We start from the raw sequence: 19311 nt of genomic DNA, 5'->3' as shown, positions 1-19311 counted from the left end.
GGCCAACAGGAAAAATACATAAAGCATTATAGTCTAGTGTAGCAAAAAACATACAAATTGTTTATTTAGGAAGTGTTTGGCATAATAAGCACTAACCAGACTCAACAAACCCCACAGATGCAATCTAATAAGGTTAAAAAAGTCAATACACACTGTCCATCAATTAGCTAGTTCTTAATGCTGCTTCAAGCACTGCACTAGCAACTTTGATCTTTGTTTTTGATTTCTCTGTACACACATTTATATACACAAACATTTATTAAACATGATCTTAAAACAAAAACGTTATGTACAAAATACCAACATTCCTATAAATAAACAGTTGGAGAAAGGCACTTGCAAGAAAAAAGTCTACAGTAAATCTTACAAAAAAACCACACTTTGCCTCTGGTACTGTACAATAGATAATCTTTCAATAAATTCCTATCACAAGAATGTAAAACACTAGTTACTCACTTGTTATCACTAAGAATATAACGGTTACAATTGTATTTACACATATGTATACATCTTTTGAGTTTCATTTAAGAGCACCATGATTTCCATCCTAAACGTCCTATATTTTAATACAAAGCAAAAGAACAGTTGCCAGAACCCAGTGTCCATATTCCTATTCCAAAAGCGTTGTCCTTGCAGATTTATAAACTTGAAACTGAACTTTTGGGCAAAGTTAGCATAGTTTAAGGGATTCAGCTGCTGCTTTGAACTCTGTAGAAAGTACACCTATTTTGTTATTGCATGATGTGTTTTAAAGAGAGTACTGCTGTATTACCCCCTCTGCAATTGTTAAATACTTTATTGCTGGCAAAAAAGTTCCCAATATAAAAAAAAATAAAATAAAAAATTTCTTCAAGCCAGTTGAAGTACTTTATCTGAACAGTTTAACTAAAAAGCTGCATATTAGTTATAAAAGTGTAGGAAACATGCCAAGTAATCTTGTGTGCAAAAATATTTTTCCACTACACAGGATTTTAAGGGCTTCACAGAATTACTCAAATTTACATTGAGTAGTAATCCTCAAGTAAGTAACCAGTTCCTCATGGAGATGTTAGTATACTTCCACTTTTATCAAACTTTTTACCCTTTGACAATGCGGCAACCTGTTTGAGTAGTTCTCTGTTTTTGGCCTGTAATATAGATAAAAAGGAAGATTTATAGAAACACTTTCTCTTCTGTTTAAACATAACAGAAACACTGTTCAAAAGTCCTAATAGTTACTCTTAATTCCAGTACTATATCCATCAGTGATACACTGCAGAAAGAGATCAATAAGCTTCTTGAATAGGAGGGAGCAATTATTCAACAGTGCCATTCACAATTGTCTTGCTGAAGTTATGAAGCCACCCCCGCGTAAAACTTCTATTCCTGAGAATAAATCAACATAATGGCAGAAGTTTTCAGCAAAGCACAGGTATTTAAGCTTCACATCTTCCACTAGTTTTATAAAGGAAGATATAAAGCCAAATCCCTCACACGGATTTGCAAAATCAATATATCTACTGCATGGTAGACAGATATTTCTGTTCATTCTAAAATTTATAAATCCTTTCAGGTTTTCCTGCTGCTTAAACAGTTGTACTTTCAATGTGGGTTACATCATTGCAAGATTAGCTTCTTGCACTGCAATAAAATTGTGCAGTTATGCTAGGTCATTATATCACCTAGAACAGGTATACCAGTGTTTCTTAAAGTATGAGGTATGCCCCTTGAGAAGGGGGGCATGAGGAACTACCTGGGGGGAGAGGATGTGCCTCAATTGCTCTAAGAAAGTATCTATCAAGTGGTTACGTCTGAAAAGAAAACTGAAGATAATGCAGGTGTAGCAGAGAGCGCGAGTGAGCATGCGAGCCTGAAACAGGTCAGAGATGGGAACTGACCCATCCATTTCAATGACTGGTAACTCATGCAAGGATGACCGTGCACAATGGTTCTATTTAAACTATTTCATTTCTCAAAGCAAATATACAAAATATTTTGACACCCGCTCTATTAAAACTATTTTTAAGTATTTACCTGCAGTTGTTCCACTGTTTCCTTGTGAGCTTTTTCCATACTGTTCATTTTTGTCCTTAAATTAGACTCCTGGTACTGAAAGTCTGCCTTCAACTCTGTCAACTAAGAAAAACAACTTCTATGAGGATATTTTGGAAGCCTACCTCATACGTATTTTTAACCAACTCTTAGATCCATAAAATAATTTTTTTGAGGCATAAGAGTGTCTCTCGGGGACACTGACTACTTTCTTTATTTCCTGCTTCTTGTGTTGACATGGTTAAAAATATCTTACAGCACAAGTCAAATATCTCTTTTACATGTGAAAGTCCCATTTGGGAACTGGATATGGAAGACTAGTCCTTCAAAGTATTTTCAGACATTGGATCACACTGATTTACAATACTCAGCTTTATTTTCAGCCATGAGACTCGTCTGACAGGCTTTAGCTAGGACACTGGCACAAAGCTGTTTTTTGGGCAACAAATCTGAAGTACAGTCCAAAACTGATGTGCCAGTAGAAGAGGTTTTAGAACAAATTGATAAGTTAAACAGTTATAAGTCACCAGGATCAGGTGGTATTCACTCAAGAGTTCTGAAGGAACTGAAATATGAAACTGCAGAACTACTAACTGTTGTATGGAACCTGTCACTGAAATCAGCCTCTGTCACAGATGACTGGAAGGTAGCTACTGTAACACCAATTTTTAAAAAGGGCTCCAAAAGAGATCCTGGCAATTACAGGTCAGTGAGCCTAACTTCAATACCAGGCAAACTGGCAGAAACTCTAGTAAAGAACAGAATTATCATACATAAACAGGATTTGTTGGGGAATAGTCAATGTAGCATTTATAAAGGGAAATCATGCCTCACCAATCTACTAGAATTCTTTAAGAGAGTCAACAAGCATGTTGATAAGGGTGATCCTGTTGATACAGTGTGCCTGGACTTTCAGAATGCTTTTGACAAGGTCTGTCACCAAAGGCTTTCAAGGAAACTAAGTAGCCATGGGATAAGGGGAATGGTCCTCTCATGGATCAGTAAGTGGTTGAAAGATAGGAAACATGATCGGAATAAATGATCAGTTTTCAAACTGGAGAGGTGAACAGCGGGGTTCCCCCAAGATCTGCACAGGGACCCATGCTGTTCAATATATTCATTAATGATCTGGAAAAAAGAGGTAAACAGTTAAGTGGCAAAGTTAGCAGATGATACAAAATTATTCATGCTAGTAAGTCCAAAGCGGACTGCGAGAAGTTGGAGGAATTTCACAAAACTGGTTGACTGAGTTAACACTTAATCCTGCCATGAGCACAGGGGACTGGACTAGATGACCTCTGGAGGTCTCTTCCATTCCTATGATTCGATGACTGGGCAACAAAACAGCAGATAACATTTGACATTGATTCGTGCAAAGTAATGCACTGGAAAAAATAATCCTTACTATACATATACAACAATGGGTTCTAAATTAAACATCACTACCCAAGATAGACCTTTGAGTCACTGGGGATAGCTCTCTGAAAACTTCTCTCAATGGACAGCAGCAGTCAAAAAGTCTAACGTATGTTAGGAACTATTAGGAAAGGGATAGTTAAAATATCATAATGCCACTATATAAATCCATGGTGTCCCCACACCTCAAATACTCTGTCAAGTGCTGGTTACCCCATCTCAAAAAAGGACATAGTGCAAAGTTCAAAGAAGGACAACAAAGATGACCAAAGGTATGGAATGGCTTCGATACAAGGAGAGACTAAAAAGAGTAAGACTGTTCAGCTTAGAAAAGAGATGACTAAATCTATAAAAATCAAGAATGGTTGGAAAAGTGAATAGAGAAGTGTTATTTACTCTTTCACACAATACAAAACCAAGGGTCACACAAGGAAATTGATAGCTTTAATACAAACAAGAGGAAGTACTTTTTCCACACAGTGCACAAGTAACCTGTGGAACTCGTTGTGATGGTCAAAAGTATAACAAGGTTCAAATAAGAAATGGATAAATTCATGGAGCATAGGTCCATCAATGGCTATTAGCCAAGATGGTCAGAGCACAATCACAAGCTCAGGACGTCCCTCAACCTCTGACTACCAGAAGCTGGTGCAGAAGATGGGTGAATTACTGCATAATTGCCCTGTTTTGTAAACTCCCCCAAAGCCCAACTACAGGCCATTGTTAGATACAGGATACTGGCCAAGACAGACTATGGTAACAGTTAATTAGCATAAAGCTATAATTTACATGGCAAATATCTACAGAGACGTAATAAAATGATTCTGAAGAATAAGTCTTTCTATTATATCTCATTCCTAAATGGAGTGTAAATTCCAAGAGATCTATAATTGCCACTGCAAACACTACATTGATAGGAGAATTAAATCACAAGTGAAGTTTATATAGAAAAGTTACTTATCTTTTAATTCTCTTCTGAAGACTACCTTACAGGTTTCTTGACCCTGGGTCTCAGATACCAAGCATGAAACAGGGAGAAGTAAGTGCTTTAGAGACGTACTGATCCCCAAAGGCAGTGGGCAGAAGCACAAGCCATGTAAGACCTGTAGTGCCACCCTTGAACCCTTCTAGTCAAGTTTGATTTATCAGGAAGTGAAGCCTCCCAGAGGCAAATAAGCCAGTCATAACAAAAAGGTTGAAAAAGCAGTAACCTTACAAAGATTCCCCTCCACTCTGAATGGAGCTGGGAAAGTGAAAATCCTGCAAGATGACATCTTCAGGGATGCAGAACAACAAGTAATTTTTCATCTTCTGACACCAGCTATGTAATATTCTCAGAACAGAAATTTTTCTAAATCTCCTTGTGGAACCCAGATACTTGCAGGCAAGGAGACCTACAGACATCCATTTCTGAGGCAACAGCTCTTGGTACCTTGTCACTTGCATATAAAAGAACACCTTCACCCAGTACTGGCTCAGCCCCACACTTTTATCCACCATCTTTGAGTTCCTGGTATGTGTCCTGTGGACTACATTCAGTCAGTTCCCCAGTATTTAATATGTCACTGGGCCATGAAGGCCTGGCAGTTTCTGATGTGAAGGATAATTGTCTGATATTTTCTCTAGCCATGGTTGTCTTGACCACCAAGCTTTTCACTGGGATGGGAGACATTGCTGGTAGAGTCCTGGGCAGTATGTACTTCTCAGCAACGTTTGACGCAAAAGAAGCATTGTGAGTTGTCTAACACACCTTTGCCAAGTGGTCCAAAATAGGATGCAAGGATATGGCTACCCTATTGGATGGATGCTCTTGTTCCATGTACGTACTAATTGTGGCCCTTGTAAATTCCTGGACAGGTGCTAATCCAGATCCCACCAACTTTATGCATTAGAGGAAGTCAAATACTTATAGAGCATGTCTTGTTACTCCTCCAGTTAATCTGTTCTGCATCAAGGAGGCAGACATTGTATCCCTGACCAACATCATGCTTCTACTAAGGCAGCAAAGTAGTGAGCCAAAGGGGCACTTTGGCGCATTAACTATCTCAAAAGGCATCAACAATGGCTGTGCCCAGACCCTCAGCACAGGAGCTGTGGGGTTTCTGTACTGCTATTAAAGGCCAGTACTTTGTTCGTTGAAGGAGCCAATCCTGGGGTACAGGTATCAAACTCAGGCTTATCTGGATGAAGGATCAGACTGATGGCACTACACTATACAAAAATCACCAGGGGGGACATGGCTAGGCTGCTGAAGACACCATGGAGGCCCCCAAAAGCAGTCTTCCCAGTCCTGAACCAATGTGAAGAGAAGATGCCGCGGTCTATGATGTGAAGCTGCCCGAAGTCTTTGGAAGTGATGAGTTGAAGGGCAGGTAGCTCTCTTCTAGTGTCTCCTGCTAATTATTTGTTTGAAAAATTCCGAGTTATTTGATTATAGTGCTTATGTAAAAGGGCTAATTGCACCAACAATCACTATTCTAGAATTAAAGATAAGTGTTCTGATAAATGCTTGGAACTCAAATCACCACCAAGTTAAGAGTACATGAAGTGAAATCAAAGGGGGGACATATGAACATTAATGTTAATAAATGGGACCAGCTAGATTAAATACTGCATTAGCTTTCAGTGAAACAGTTATTTAATTCAAATTGTACTGCAGGGAGAAACTATGCGCAAAGACCAATGACTCCAGAATATAAAAACAGAGCAACAAAATTCAGTTTAGTGTTTGGCTTGTAAAAAGGGCACAAATGCACGTTACTGTGTGCCCACTTCTACTGTTCATCTAAGCTTCCTCACACTGCCCTTTTTGTGTTTCACCTAGATCAAATTTAAAAAGAGTCAAAATGTAGTTTCAGTTTCCATACTGATTTATGGCCTCCCACTGACTTCAATAGGAATTTGACAAGACTCTTCAGAGGGCAAGCATTAAGGGACTACCAGAAAAGGTAATGGTAGCTTTTGTATTATGAATTGGACTGCCCAATTCATTTCACTTTAGCCACTGAATAGCTAGAGATAAGGACTTTCTAAGCATTCTAAAAGTGGTCCAGATTAATTAGTTTAGCCTCAAAGATTCAATATACCAATACAAGAACCTAACATTGCAGTCCCAACAGCACCCATTTACACCAAAGACACAACCTTAAACTGGCCAACAAGTCAGTTGCTTAAGAGATGAGCTTCTAATAAAGGTTTAGCAAAATGAAAATATTTGGGACTGTTTTTAAGACAGTACGCTGCCTGAAAGGTGGGTCTCTTGTATACATTACGTTCAGGGAGAGTTGCCTTACAGCTAAAATACATCCAAGCTGTGTAAGTCTGCTACTTAACCTTTTAAAAGGACAATTTGGTACTGTTATAATCTCTATTCACAAAACAAATTTTTGGTAATAATTTTGTTTTAACATTCAAACAATTGTAAGGTTGACAGCTCCTTGAGTCTGCAAGATACAAGAAAAAATTTAATAAGGTCTTAAGCAGCTGTAGCCTTTACCTTTTTATCTTTTTCTAAGATAGTCTGATCTCTTTGCTGCAAAAGACGTTTGAGTGACATCACTTCTTCTTTCAACTGACTTATGAGGACAAAGTTGTCAGTTCCCCCACTGTCTGTTGACTGATTTATAGAGCTACTAAAATTAAAAAAAAAAAAAGCCTGTTACTTGTAACATCAACAGAATAACACATTTTTCAAAGTTCAAATTGCTTAATTAACAATTCCACAAACATCCTTAAGGACTAATGCAAAAAAAGTATGTACCTGACAGAAATGGATGCAACTGGCAAATTACCTTACTAATGGCACACATTACATACACCTGCAGAAATATAATTGAGTATTAGCTTTGAGGGGGTCAAATTCTTCTTAAGTGAAGCAACCTCTTTGTACATTTATTCCAACTGTTGATCAGAGACAGAATAAGTTGTTCAGTCTCACACATTTAGGCCCAAGACATTTCTAGATACTACATCAGTTTCAAGCACCAGATTCAAAATCTGTGTCCTTCTGAAAAATCACTGATGTCAGAATATTCTTTGTTTGGTAACCGTGGCCTTATGCTCTACTTTTGCTTCCCTTTCCCCAAAGCAGCTAAAAAAATAGGGACAGTGCCAGCTTTCTACTGATAAACATTCAACAGACTGACAGCACTCTGCCATAAAACCCTAAAAGTTACTAGGATGAAAGTGTAGTTTTTCGCCTTTCTAATCTGCCAAACAAAAACAGCAACTGGCAGCAAACTGATGGTCTACTTGGTTCAACTATCTCAGCTGTAGAATATAACTTTACCTATCTCCATTGGATGGCTTGGATTCCAGTTTGGGTTTTTTCTTTGGAGTTTCATTCTGAATAGCTGCAGAGGATTTATGGCTGAAATCAAACAACAAATATTATAAATCAAAAGCAATAGAACGGTCTCAGACTGCAGAAACAACCAACCTACTACTATTTACATATAAAATGACTCATAAACATAGAGATTAGTCTTGAACAATCAGAGATGCAAGTATGAAAAAAGTTACCTTTCAAATAAAGAATACAAGATTCATTTGCTAAAAAATTCAGAAATGGGCAGTATAATTACCTCTGTTTCCACATTCCCTGATCTTGTTCTGGACTCAGATTGCTGATTCTGAAATACATGTAATTAATACACATTCAGCAACAGGTCAACTTCCATTACCACTGTCTGTAACTGAAAAAGCATCCATATCTAAGTTTTGTGTAGCCGAGCAGCTCAGTTTATACATTTGTAATTGGATGGCTAATTAGCAAGGCACCTAGTAAGCACATTTGGGATTACTCCTCATTAAGGCCAGGCTCATTTGAAAACAGTCTTTAAACTACTGCATGCTATCGTAAGGCACAAGGGGCAGAGTTAGGGTTGACAATTCAGCCTCGGTTTTAGTATTTCCTACTTCTGCCAACTTTATATTATTTTAATACTTGACAATTTTGAACAGAACTTGATTTTTTTTTTTTTTTTAAGTATAAGTTGTATCTTCATTCATTTCCAAGGTAAGCTGACCGGAGAGCACAAGTGAAATGGTTACGCTCAACATATGTGCAACTTAGAAGACTGCATTGGATGAAACTGAGCTCCTGTAGAGCCCAATTTAATTCATTACACACTTTAAACCTCCATGTGCACTGCTCTACCAACAATACTAATAAAACTGGATAGGGCAAGTTGATGGGAAACCACAGAGGCGGTTTACACAGGAAGGTGCCTGTCGATTGGAGCTGTCAACTCTGTTTAAGTTTGGAATTGCTTATATTTATTAAAATGCACAAATACATGCATACACACTGAAGTTCTTTTCTTTATGACACCAAGAAGTTATTTGAAAATGTTTTATTTATTAGATATTTGCCACGCTCTCATGAAATAAGATTTGACCAGTTATATCTTGGGTAAGTCAAAATGGATTTTCATCAGACATTGTAAGGCACCTATCCTTCCGAATATTAATCTGCTTGCCAAAAGTCACTTTCTTCTTCTGACTGAGAGCTATAATGGGAAAATTGCAATTTATTTCCCCTCCCCGGTCTTCATTTTCAAGAGCAGTTGAACCAATTTTCCCCTTAAGCTTTTTTAAAAAAGTAATTTTTAGTTAGATCAGACCTGCAAAAGTTTAAGCTTAGAAGTTAGTAAGAATGTCTTTAGCAACTGAAAAATGAAGTTTGTAATGAAAATGTTTAGGGTGGCCTTAGGAATCTATGCACTCCACCTATAATTTTTCATTTTGTATTTCTCAGATTAAACAATGTTATAAAGAGGTGCTAAAGTAAAACTATTTCAAGCCTACACTTAACATCTGTATGATTCTTACACCAGTGTCCTTTTAACAGAATGGTAAAACAAACACTAAATCCTTGGAAGCAGCTGCCTACAAAGACTGGTAAGTGTTTACAAGTGGACAAAACTAGAGCTACATGACAAAAGAAATTGGTACACTGTTTAACCCACAGCCAGATAGCTGCAAACACTCTGAAGCATGATTAGAGTGGGAAGTTTAAAAGCAAGAATTAAAATGACAATAGCATTGCCCTGCTACTGACAGGACAGCCACCCATTGTAGGGTCTGAGGCCTTTTTCTGCAGCCACATTAGGGGAGCAGCTGCCATGAGCTAAAAAGCAGAAAATCACATCCTCACATCCCATCTAAACAATGAAATATCTGTCTGTTAAGATGGAGATCCCATCCTAATAGTACCCACCACCACCATATAAAGAAACAGATCTTAAGATGTTTAAAGGAAACTTTACTTGATAGCATTCTGTCTGGCAAGGAATCATTTAACAGTTGTGACTGTGAAATCTATATTTCTTTATTGTTTTGTCTTTATGGTCCTTACTTCTCTATCATTTATCTGTATGGTTTCTGTCTGTTTCTTTGATTGTTTCTGTATGTTGCATAACTAATTTTGCAAGATTTAAATCAACTAAGGTGGTGGGGTATGATTGACTGAAGAACTGTTTTGTAATATGTTAAGATTGATAAAAGAATTATTTTGTATAGCTAGGGCCCTACCAAATTCATGGCCCATTTTGATCAATTTTACAGTCATAGGATTTTAAAAATTGTTAATTTCATGATTTCAGATATTTAAATCTGAAATTTCATAGTGTTGTAATTGTAGGGGTCATGATGCAAAAAGGAGTGTGGGGGGAGGGAGGTCGCAAGCTTATTGTAGGGGGGTTGCCGTACCACTACCCTCATGTCTGTGCTGCTGGTGGTGTCGGTGCTGCCTTCAGAGCTGGCTGGCCAGAGAGAGGTGGCTGCTGGCCAGGAGCCCAGCTCTGAAGGCAGAACCACCCACAGCAGCAGCACAGAATAAGGATGGCCTGGTATGGTATTGCCACCCTTACTCCTGCGCTACTGCCTTTAGAGCAGCCGCCCCTCTCTGGCTGCCCAGCTCCAAAGGCAGCGCAGAAGTAAGGGTGGCAATACTGCAGCCCTCCTACCCCCCGCAGCCACCTTTTGGGTCAGGATCCCATTTGAGAAACACTGGTCTCCCCCATGAAATCTGTATAGTAAAGGATAAAAGCACAGAAAAGACCAGATTTCAAGGTCCGTGATGCATTTTTCATGGCTGTGAATTTGGTAAGGCCCTAGATATAGTTAAGCAGGACTCAAGTTTAACTATATAAACTGGGGGTCCAAAAGGAAGTTCTTTGGAACCAACTCCAGGACACAGCCCAAGATCAGAGCTGCCAGACCTCAACACCCTGTCAACCATGTTGTGCAGAAGTTGGAGGAGCCCCAGATGACCCGATCTTGATTGGCCACGAGGAAAAGTTCATCTGCCTTATTGGGAGCAGTGAGCACTGAATGCTTTGTGTGTGTATTCTGTTTTGGTAACTGTTAATAAAGAGATTAAGAATATTACTGTGTAAGGCTCTTTCACTGGTAAAAGGCCTCGCAAACCTGTAGAAGATTACTCCCTGAACCCTAGGAACTGGGTAAGGGTAGGTGCCTTTGGCCCTAGGAAAGCGTGCAGGTGCCTAAATTAACCAGGTTACGCCTTGAGACCACGGAAGGATAAAGGTGAGGTGCCTTAGAGTGTGCGAGTAACACCATGAATGTCAGTCACCATTGGATATTCTGGCAAGAATTGCATTTACTATAATAATTGGGGAAAAATCAGAGGTGAAATGCTTCTAGCCCAAAGATGGTGCCATGACATCATTTATCTACTTCTCAGATAAGTAACCCCATTAGCATTTCTAGACTTATGGGCAGTTTCAACATTAGCTGGTAATTAGACTGCCAAAAGGTTTTCCTTTCTACTAAGTCAATTCTAGTCCATTCCATTTATAGCAATACTGAAACTCTGCTGGATTTGTGGAATAAATTCACAAAATGTTATTACATTACTGAATTGAAAATAGGAAACAGCTACTTTCATTTCACTACTAATCCTATCACATAAAAGTTACAAGATTTTTCAAGTTCCATAAAGTTTCAGAGTACTTACTTGTGATGGCTGCTGCTGTGACGATGATGATGGTGGTGGTGATGATGGTGTTTCGAATGATGCTGGTCTTTCTCAGCAAGAGACGAGGATGACGAATTAGAATGTGAAGACCCTAGGCTCTTCCTCTGTTCCTTTGTCTTCTGCAGTACTCTCTTGTAGGACAGTGTACAAAGCCAACACAACAGCTTCCCATCAACCTTTTAGGAGAAAATTCACAAAAAGTAGGCAACTGTACTTAGTGCTAGGAGAAAGATAACTCTAGAGGAAAAACTCTTACTCTGACTTGCACAGGGATAATTCTAACCAAACCAATTAAGACTTTTTCGGCTACACCTTCACAACCAAATACCACTACTGGGACTCCAGAATATGGATTTTATTCGTTAATATACACAAAAAAGTTAGAAATATACATAGTAACAGTCCATACTTGTGCCGCAATTTTCTTATTTACTATACACTGTGGGACGTGGCAATGAAGGCCAGTAGTTACCTTCTACAATAAATGACACCAGTGAAGTTAACTAGAAAAGATGATGCAGTATATTGAGTTAAGTTACACTTCTGAAAAGTGAATCATCTCTTCAGCATTTTAGTTGCCTTGTAAAAGTGGCTATATAACATTTATTCTTAAACCCCCCCCCCCCCCCCCCAAAAAAAAAGGAAAATCCCTACTCCTACGTAAATTTTTACTTTAGGCATCATGCAGCCACTCAAAGTCTTCTTTACTCAGGGCAGCATCAGACTGCCTAGACCAGCTGCAATACAAACCAAGTAAATTATTTTTTAGCAGTTAAGGAGAAAAGAAGTCTCTTGTTGACAGCACTGTTCTGGGGTTCAATTAAAAAGCGTGATCACCCATAATGTCTGGACAAATGGTTTTGGCAAGTGCCCCTCTAAGAAATTAAAATACACAGGTCTGCCGAGAGCAGTCTCTTTCCTCTCTTCAGTCATATTCTATGGTTAAAAGGAACTCTTGCAAACTGAAGGATAGGACAAGGTGGAAGTGACAGATCCAAGCTAAGGAAATTTGTAGTGTTGAAGGTTAGGGGGACGGGGAAAAAACAGACTACTCGACTGCCATGGTCAGATTATTTTTGGTTTATAAAAAGAGAATGAATTTATTCCAGAATAAGTCAGTAGAGAAGCATCGAATCGCCATGACTCAAAAGTTTAATACAAAATGCTATGTCAGATCTTTATGTTAGAAAGCCTAATGCAATTCTCTTTATACCCTGTTGCTACTTGTGAAATTAACTCCTGCTATTTTTTTTAAGAGGGAAATATTTCAAATTGTATCTTTTGTTTTCAGACCCAGCCTTTACAGTACCACCACAACAAAGCATACCTTCCTTCTTCCCTCCTCTTTGCGATCAAAAGCACATTGCTGCTTGCACTGTTCACACGTCTGAGGTGGTCCATATTTCTTTTCTGAATTTGTGCAACGCTGGCATTTAGTGCCAATAAATGCTGCAATAATATTACAGTACTGACAAGGCTTGGGCTGAAAAATAATGGAGAATTAGAAATTAGTACATTAAAAATGCTTAACAAATTAGCACTACAATTATTAAAATAAATCATGCTTCTAAACTAGTCTTTAGAACTTGAGGGTAAGAACAGTAGAAAAGTTTGATATTTAAATCAACGGTGGCCCTAGTTTTGTTTTGTTTTAAAGTGATGCTAGCTCAACTGAGACAAAAATAAACAGTGTTTTGCACACAAACTTGCATACATGCTCTGTGAAAGAAGTGCACATGTTTTTTGGATGTTGCCTTCTTCAATTTACCAGGTCAAACATTTTTTTCTGTCGAGAAATCTACCTAAACCTAAAAAGAGTAATTAGATCATTTGCACGTCTCTGAAGGTTTCTGAGAACCATGAGGACCCTTCAGACACCCAAGGGACTTGAGCACTGCAGAACTTCAAAGCACTGCAGGCACAGGCTTCAGATATAATGCCTGCTCCTACATCCCTATAGGGAGTAAAACAAACCTTCAGCTAACTAACGGTCAGTTAACTGAGTTTAACCTTTACTATAAAATTAAGCCAATAAAGACATGCAATTAGAAACTAAAATTACGGTAATCAGTTTCTAAAAAATTCCCTTCTAGTTCATATATGACCTTATTTTGCTTTGAGGCCGTTTCCTTTTTTGATAAAGTATTGCCCCAAATGTTGGTGCATCTATATTATGCTTGATGAGATGTATTACAACCCTTTAGAACTTCCAAAAGAGATCCTACTTTATCCAGTTTAAGTTTACAAAGAGCTGGGTAAATTACATGCTGGTAATTTTTACCCTGAACTAGTACAATAAATTGAATCTCATGTAAAAATGTGTTAATCTAAGGGCATAGTTTACAAGATTTAAGTGCTTCTGTTCACATGAGAAATTGCTATGCATTACCAACAATGCCTTCTCTAAAAACATACAGTGCAATTTAACGTAAATACTGTTCATGAATATGGACTCAACTATTACGTGCAAAACTTTTCTAACACAGCACTAAGTTACAACTAAAGATGAGGAAATATAAATCATTCCTACAGTAATATTAACCAGGCCACATTACACAAGCAGAATTTGATGGTACGCTTGACAGCACGTGGAGTCAACATTCCTTCGGAACTTTCATTTTTGTATTATGTTAATAATGGAACCTTCATACTGCATAACCACATTTTCACATAGAGTCGCTCATTAAAAAAATACCAAGGGGACACTAAGCCTCTCAGAAAGCTGGCAGCATATCTTGTCAAGTGAGCATTTATGAAAACGTGCAGGGATTTACTGTGTACATATAAAATGCACACAGACTTTAATTTCCACTACATGTACAGGATGAACAAGTTTCAATGATTCATAACTATGAAACTTGGTTGTGAATTGCCCTGAATGAATCGTTTCAAACTGAACCATTTTTTAAATTTTGTGGAAAAGTATGCCAATTTTTATAAGTGGGGAAAAAAACGCAAATAGCTGAGGACTTTTTCCTTAAGCTTTTCAGAGGATTTTTCTTAGGTCAGAGAGTAAGCACAGAAACTTTCATTCCAAAAGATTAATTTTTCAGGAAAAGAGTGTGTGTGTAAAAATGTCTATAACTGAAAATATTTTACAATCTTAACTAGTGACAATCTAAATAAGCTTATAATACCAAGATACATGCTATTCTTTGGAACATCTTTTGCCTTTGTAGACCAACTGAAATTTGTATGTATTTTTGACAATGAACTGCCAACTCACCGTTCCAAACTGCTTCACGTTTTGGGCACATTTCTTGCATATTGTGTTAGTTTTGCTAGAGAGAAGATTTTGCAAAGTTTACTTTAACAACAAACAAAAACTTTCAAATTCTTTCCCATATGCAATTACCATATAATATGCATGCAAACATAAGCTACACCCAATGTCTAGTTAAAGCAAACCCGGTATGGAGGGAGTCTGCCTTCTTTTATGTTTATATAGTATATTTGGGGCACTATAGAAAGCAAGTTATTGTGACTGTGTTTAATGCCAACTCACGGAATTCACTTCCAAAAGCCTAATATTTTCACTGATAATTATTTGCATTATTGCAACACATGATTTAAGACACAGCTTTTCTCTGCAGATATTATTGATAATCCACAGCAATGCTTGTGGATTTGAGATTTTAGCCACACACATGAAGGAAGTGTTTGGTGCCAATTTAATACTCCTTTCTGAAGGCTGAAATAGTTTCAGAACACATACATACCTCTCTTGTTGGAATTCTGATCGGCAGTAAGTACATTTTACCATGGGATGTGCAATTCGACATTCCTGAAAGAAAAACATCAGTAACTATTTATCAAAGCAAACAACCATGACGTTACAAGTTGATCTCATCTGACTTCTTCAAATAAGCTTTTATATATTGTTATTTTATACATCCACTATGCACTATACATTCATGCTTGAGTGATTAAAAAAACTACACACGCAATAGTTTATCCTACAACTTGCTCTCCACCATCTAGTTTTGTAGCAACTGTCCCATGTAACAGATTTAATAAAGAACAAAACCCTTTTTTCCCCCCACAGGAAGCAGAAAGCGTGAAGAGGCTATGACGTTTATCATAAAACACAAAACGATTTTTGAAGTAGGGATGTTTAAAACCCACTATTATCATTTTCTTCCAGGTAGAGCTAAGCAGAGGATTAGCGTGACTAATGCTTAACACTGGTGTGAGGGTGAAGGTAAGTGCTAGTATTTAACCATAGCCCAGAAGTGACCCTACCCCCTGGCCAGCCCCAAATGGTATTGCATCCTGGCTCACTCAGGGTGTAGCTCTAGGCAAGACCGGTGAGTAGAGCCTGATGCTGTGAGTGCAACTGGTTTTGTAAAGTGGTGCGAGAGCTCGCATTGGCTCATCCCTTCACCAGGGCAAAAAGGTCCCTTCGGGCATCATCCGAAGCTGGGGGACTTCCTGTCCTGAACAAGGTGCAGCCTGAGCATCACAGACAGGGAGCGGATGTGGTAGCGACAGAAACCCTGTGCCCAATAACAGCCCCCCTCAGCCCCTCTTCTTCTTCCCCCGCTCAGGCCCCCCCTTCTCCTCCTACTTCTTCCCCTCCCCCCAATAGCCCCTCCCCGGTTCCCCCTCAACCTCTCCTCTGGGCCCCTCCAGCTCCCCCCTTCTTCCTCTCAGCACCCCCAGCCCTCTCCCCAACCACCCCTCAAACCTACCCGTCCCGCCTCGGCCCCCAGGCGCACCCGCCACCCCGCGGGCGGGAGGAACCCGCTTCCCGCAGCCCCGCGCTCGGCCCCGCCCCTAGCGGACCTTGCAGAGCTGCTGGCCCTGGGAGAGCTCCTCGAAGGGGTAGCGCTGGTTGCACTTGGTGCAGGCGTACAGAGCCGGCGCCGCCGCCGCAGCCATCCGCGCCGCCGCCGACAGGGAGGGCGCGAGCTGCGGGGAGGGAGCCGGGCGAGGGCAGGGGAGGGAGGCGGGGCCGACGCCAACGACTCAAGCCCGCCAATAATCCTCCGCCCGCGGCCTCCAGCCGCGCCCGCTGCACCGTTAGGCCCCGCGCAGAGCCTGGGCCGCGAAGCCGCTTCCTTGTGTCGGCATCGGCGTCGCCCCGCTGCCGGCCCCGCCCACACGCACCCCAGCCAATCAACGCCGCGCGCCAAGCCAACCTTCAAACCTTGTAACCCAATGGCAAACCCCGCCCGCTCCTGCAGTAGCCAATCAAAGCTGGGATTCACGTCCTGCGGTTGCCATTGATTGGATCTCTTTCTCCCTTCCTCACTGGCTGCTCCGATTGGCCTGCTCAAGGCCTGTTCTGATTTCTCATTGGCTAAGAGGACACGCGAGCATTCTGACAAAGACCGTCCTCTTCCGCCGCCCGCGAGATGCGCCTGAGCAAGAAATACCTTATTTCAACAACAAACCTTGACGTCACTACTCTTCTCCGATTCGGTTGGTCAGGTCAAGCGATTGAGAACGAGGCTACGCCCCTTCCGCCAAACCTTCCCCTTCTATTGGGCAAACTGCTATCTTTATCGTTTGATTGGACAGCTGACATGTCAATCAAACGTCGGCTTGTGACGCACAGACGTTGTATTTCGTAAGGGGTGGGATCTATGCTGGGCAACCCCGCTCCCTCCTCCTCATTGGTCAATTGCCATGTCAGTCAAGCACTACCTTGTTGGCGTAGAGGCGCCTCTGGGACTGGAGTGGGGGTGGCGGCTGTATGGGCGTCGCGGCCTTAAAGGGGCCCGCACCTGCTGTGGCCGCCCTTTGGGGACATGGCGGCGGCTGGTGACCCCCAGCACATGGTGAGAAATGGCGACGGGGTGGGGGCGCTCCCCTGTCCATCAGTATGAGCCGGGGGGGGGGGCAAGCTCCTGTCAGCCTAGCCCTGGGGAGTGGGGGCAGGATTCCCCCCCCCCGGATCACCTGAGGCTCCCCCAGCACGGATCCTGGTGGGCATCCCCCCCGTCACCCCCACAGCACGGAGCTGGCTCGGAAAGACCCCCGATCACTCCCCCTCAGCCTGGATCCCCCTCCCATCCCCCCAACACGGATTCTGGCGGGGACTCCCCGCCCCAGCAAAGACCCCCTCTGGATCACACCCTCCGCCCGGATCCTGGTGGGAATCCCCCCTCCTGAGCAAAGACACCCAAATTCCGCCCTGCTCTGTTCCTAAGCACAGACCTGGCTGGGAAAGACTGCTAGAATCAATCCCCTCCTCCAGCACGGTTCCTGGTGGGGAAAGACCCCCCTCAAGGAGCACACCTCCTCTCCCCAGGGCAGATCTTGGTGGGAATTCTACCCACCCCCCTGAGCACTGACCTGGGTTGGTTGGAGGTGGGAGACGGTGCCCCCGAGCACCTCCATGCTTTGAAACTTCTGGGCACTACTGTAATGCAAATAAATACTATGCATAGCTTTTATACATCTCTAGGTCTCCAGCTGTTTCTTACCATCCCTCAGCAGCTTGGAGCTGGCTAAAGAATTCTGGATGGGTAACATCATGGGGATGCTGCCTGGAATCTAATAAGCTAATGGCACATGTTTACTTACAAAGGGCTTCAAATGTCTATTAAGAAAACTTACAATATTTGGTGTGTGTGATGCAGAAAAATACACAAATCTCTGAGTGTAAAACCTCTCCGCAGTATTACATGGGAGTCTTTGTGTTGCACAGCACAGTCTGGTATCTGTGGCCACCAGAGAAACAGTGGAGACCAACACAGTTTGCTAAGAAGAGGTGTTTACGTTACTAGAAGCTGAAGCCAAAACCGAATCCAAGCAGAATAAATTACTAAAAGATATTGAACATCTAAAAAATATGTTTGCAAGAGCAAGTGAAATTTTGAATTTTAAATGTCTTCAGTCTAGTGGTGCATTTCTATGATCAATCTTCTGATAATGCTTCAGATGTTAAAAGGCTGGCCCTTTTCAAAGTGTTGCTGTTACCTCAAACTCTAGTATAGTGAGGAGGGTAAATTCCCATCTAAAGGACTTTTCTATACAAAAGAAATAGAATGTTGTAATAGTTTATTTGTATTTTCCAGCACTTTCTGGTGTCTGCCAGGGTTGTTGGTTTGTTGATGTCTGCTCTGGGACTCATCATAGGCTCAATTCAGCACTACTCAGGCTTAAAATTAAGCATTTGCTTAAGAACGCTGCTAAATCAAGGCCTAAAAGCCCAAAGCATCACAATCTAGGGACCAGAAAGGTATGTCTTCACTGCAGCTGTGAGAGAGCCTCCCAGGCTGGGTAGGCGGACTTATGCTAGCTCAGCTCAAGCGAATGCTCTAGTGATGTAGACATTGTAACTCGGGCTTTCAAGCTTTCCTGGCCCCCTGGCTCTGAACTTGGGAGTGCCAGGCTGAGCTGCAATGTTTACACTGTTCGTTTTATTGTGCTAGCTTGAGTCTGGCTACCCAGGCTGGGAGGCTGCAGTGTAGACTTACCGCAAATGTCCCCACATGCATCTTTCCCAAGAAGCCTAGCTCAGGAAAGCATAGTGGGACCCTCTCTCTCCCAACTCTAACTTCCATGGGAAGGGGAGAGAAGAAAGCATGACTGTTGTGGGAAGCACAATAGGACACAATTGAGGCTGCTGTACTGGTCCGTAGGCTACCAGCCAGATGATCCTAGAGAATTACCTGGACAGTGAAGCTAGAATTGCCATGAGAATGTGGTTTCCCCACACTTTCCTGGTCTGCTGCCTTCACCTGACATCCGTGGCCCTCAGAAGTGAAGTCTGCTCTTTTTGCTAGCAACTGCGTTTGTGAGAGGAGGTGCAACTGCTGGGGAGGGCGTGGTGCATGAGCCTGACTTCTGAGAACTTCTGGCAACGGGCCATAAACCATTAGCTGAAAGCACTATTCCCACTTCCTGGGCCA

General features: G+C 41.3%; 2 protein-coding genes across 2 annotated transcripts in view; one reads left to right on the top strand and one right to left on the bottom strand.

Annotated features, from left to right (window-relative positions):
* Positions 1 to 821: 821 nt before the first annotated feature.
* FAM76B (family with sequence similarity 76 member B) lies at positions 822 to 16330 on the bottom strand. Its single transcript, XM_065405785.1, has 10 exons — positions 16235 to 16330; positions 15169 to 15233; positions 14676 to 14730; positions 12777 to 12932; positions 11429 to 11625; positions 8031 to 8078; positions 7736 to 7816; positions 6944 to 7079; positions 2014 to 2115; positions 822 to 1127 (listed from the first exon to the last, which is right to left on the bottom strand). The coding sequence occupies exons 1-10, from the start codon at positions 16328 to 16330 to the stop codon at positions 1038 to 1040; spliced, it is 1026 nt and encodes a 341-aa protein (XP_065261857.1). The 3' UTR covers positions 822 to 1037.
* A 783-nt stretch (positions 16331 to 17113) lies between these two features.
* CEP57 (centrosomal protein 57) overlaps positions 17114 to 19311 on the top strand; it is a 30192-nt gene continuing 27994 nt past the window's right edge. Inside the window, exon 1 of the mRNA XM_065422138.1 lies at positions 17114 to 17232. Within this exon, the coding sequence (XP_065278210.1) occupies positions 17203 to 17232 (30 nt within the window). The 5' untranslated portion in view covers positions 17114 to 17202. The remainder of the gene's footprint in view (positions 17233 to 19311) is intronic.

Source organism: Emys orbicularis, chromosome 1 (assembly GCF_028017835.1).
Source record: "Emys orbicularis isolate rEmyOrb1 chromosome 1, rEmyOrb1.hap1, whole genome shotgun sequence".
NCBI classification, from domain to species: domain Eukaryota; kingdom Metazoa; phylum Chordata; order Testudines; family Emydidae; genus Emys; species Emys orbicularis.
Note: the sequence above shows the minus strand (reverse complement) of the source record. Positions and strands in the feature narration are given on the sequence as shown.

Coding starts and splice junctions, on each gene's coding strand:
- FAM76B (XM_065405785.1), bottom strand. CDS start 16,330: ATGGCTGCGGCGGCGGCGCCGGCTCTGTACGCCTGCACCAAGTGCAAC. Junction 11,626..12,776: donor AAGAGGAGGGAAGAAGGAAG/GTATGCTTTGTT, acceptor TTCTCCTAAAAG/GTTGATGGGAAGCTGTTGTG. Junction 1,128..2,013: donor AAACAGTGGAACAACTGCAG/GTAAATACTTAA, acceptor TCTATATTACAG/GCCAAAAACAGAGAACTACT.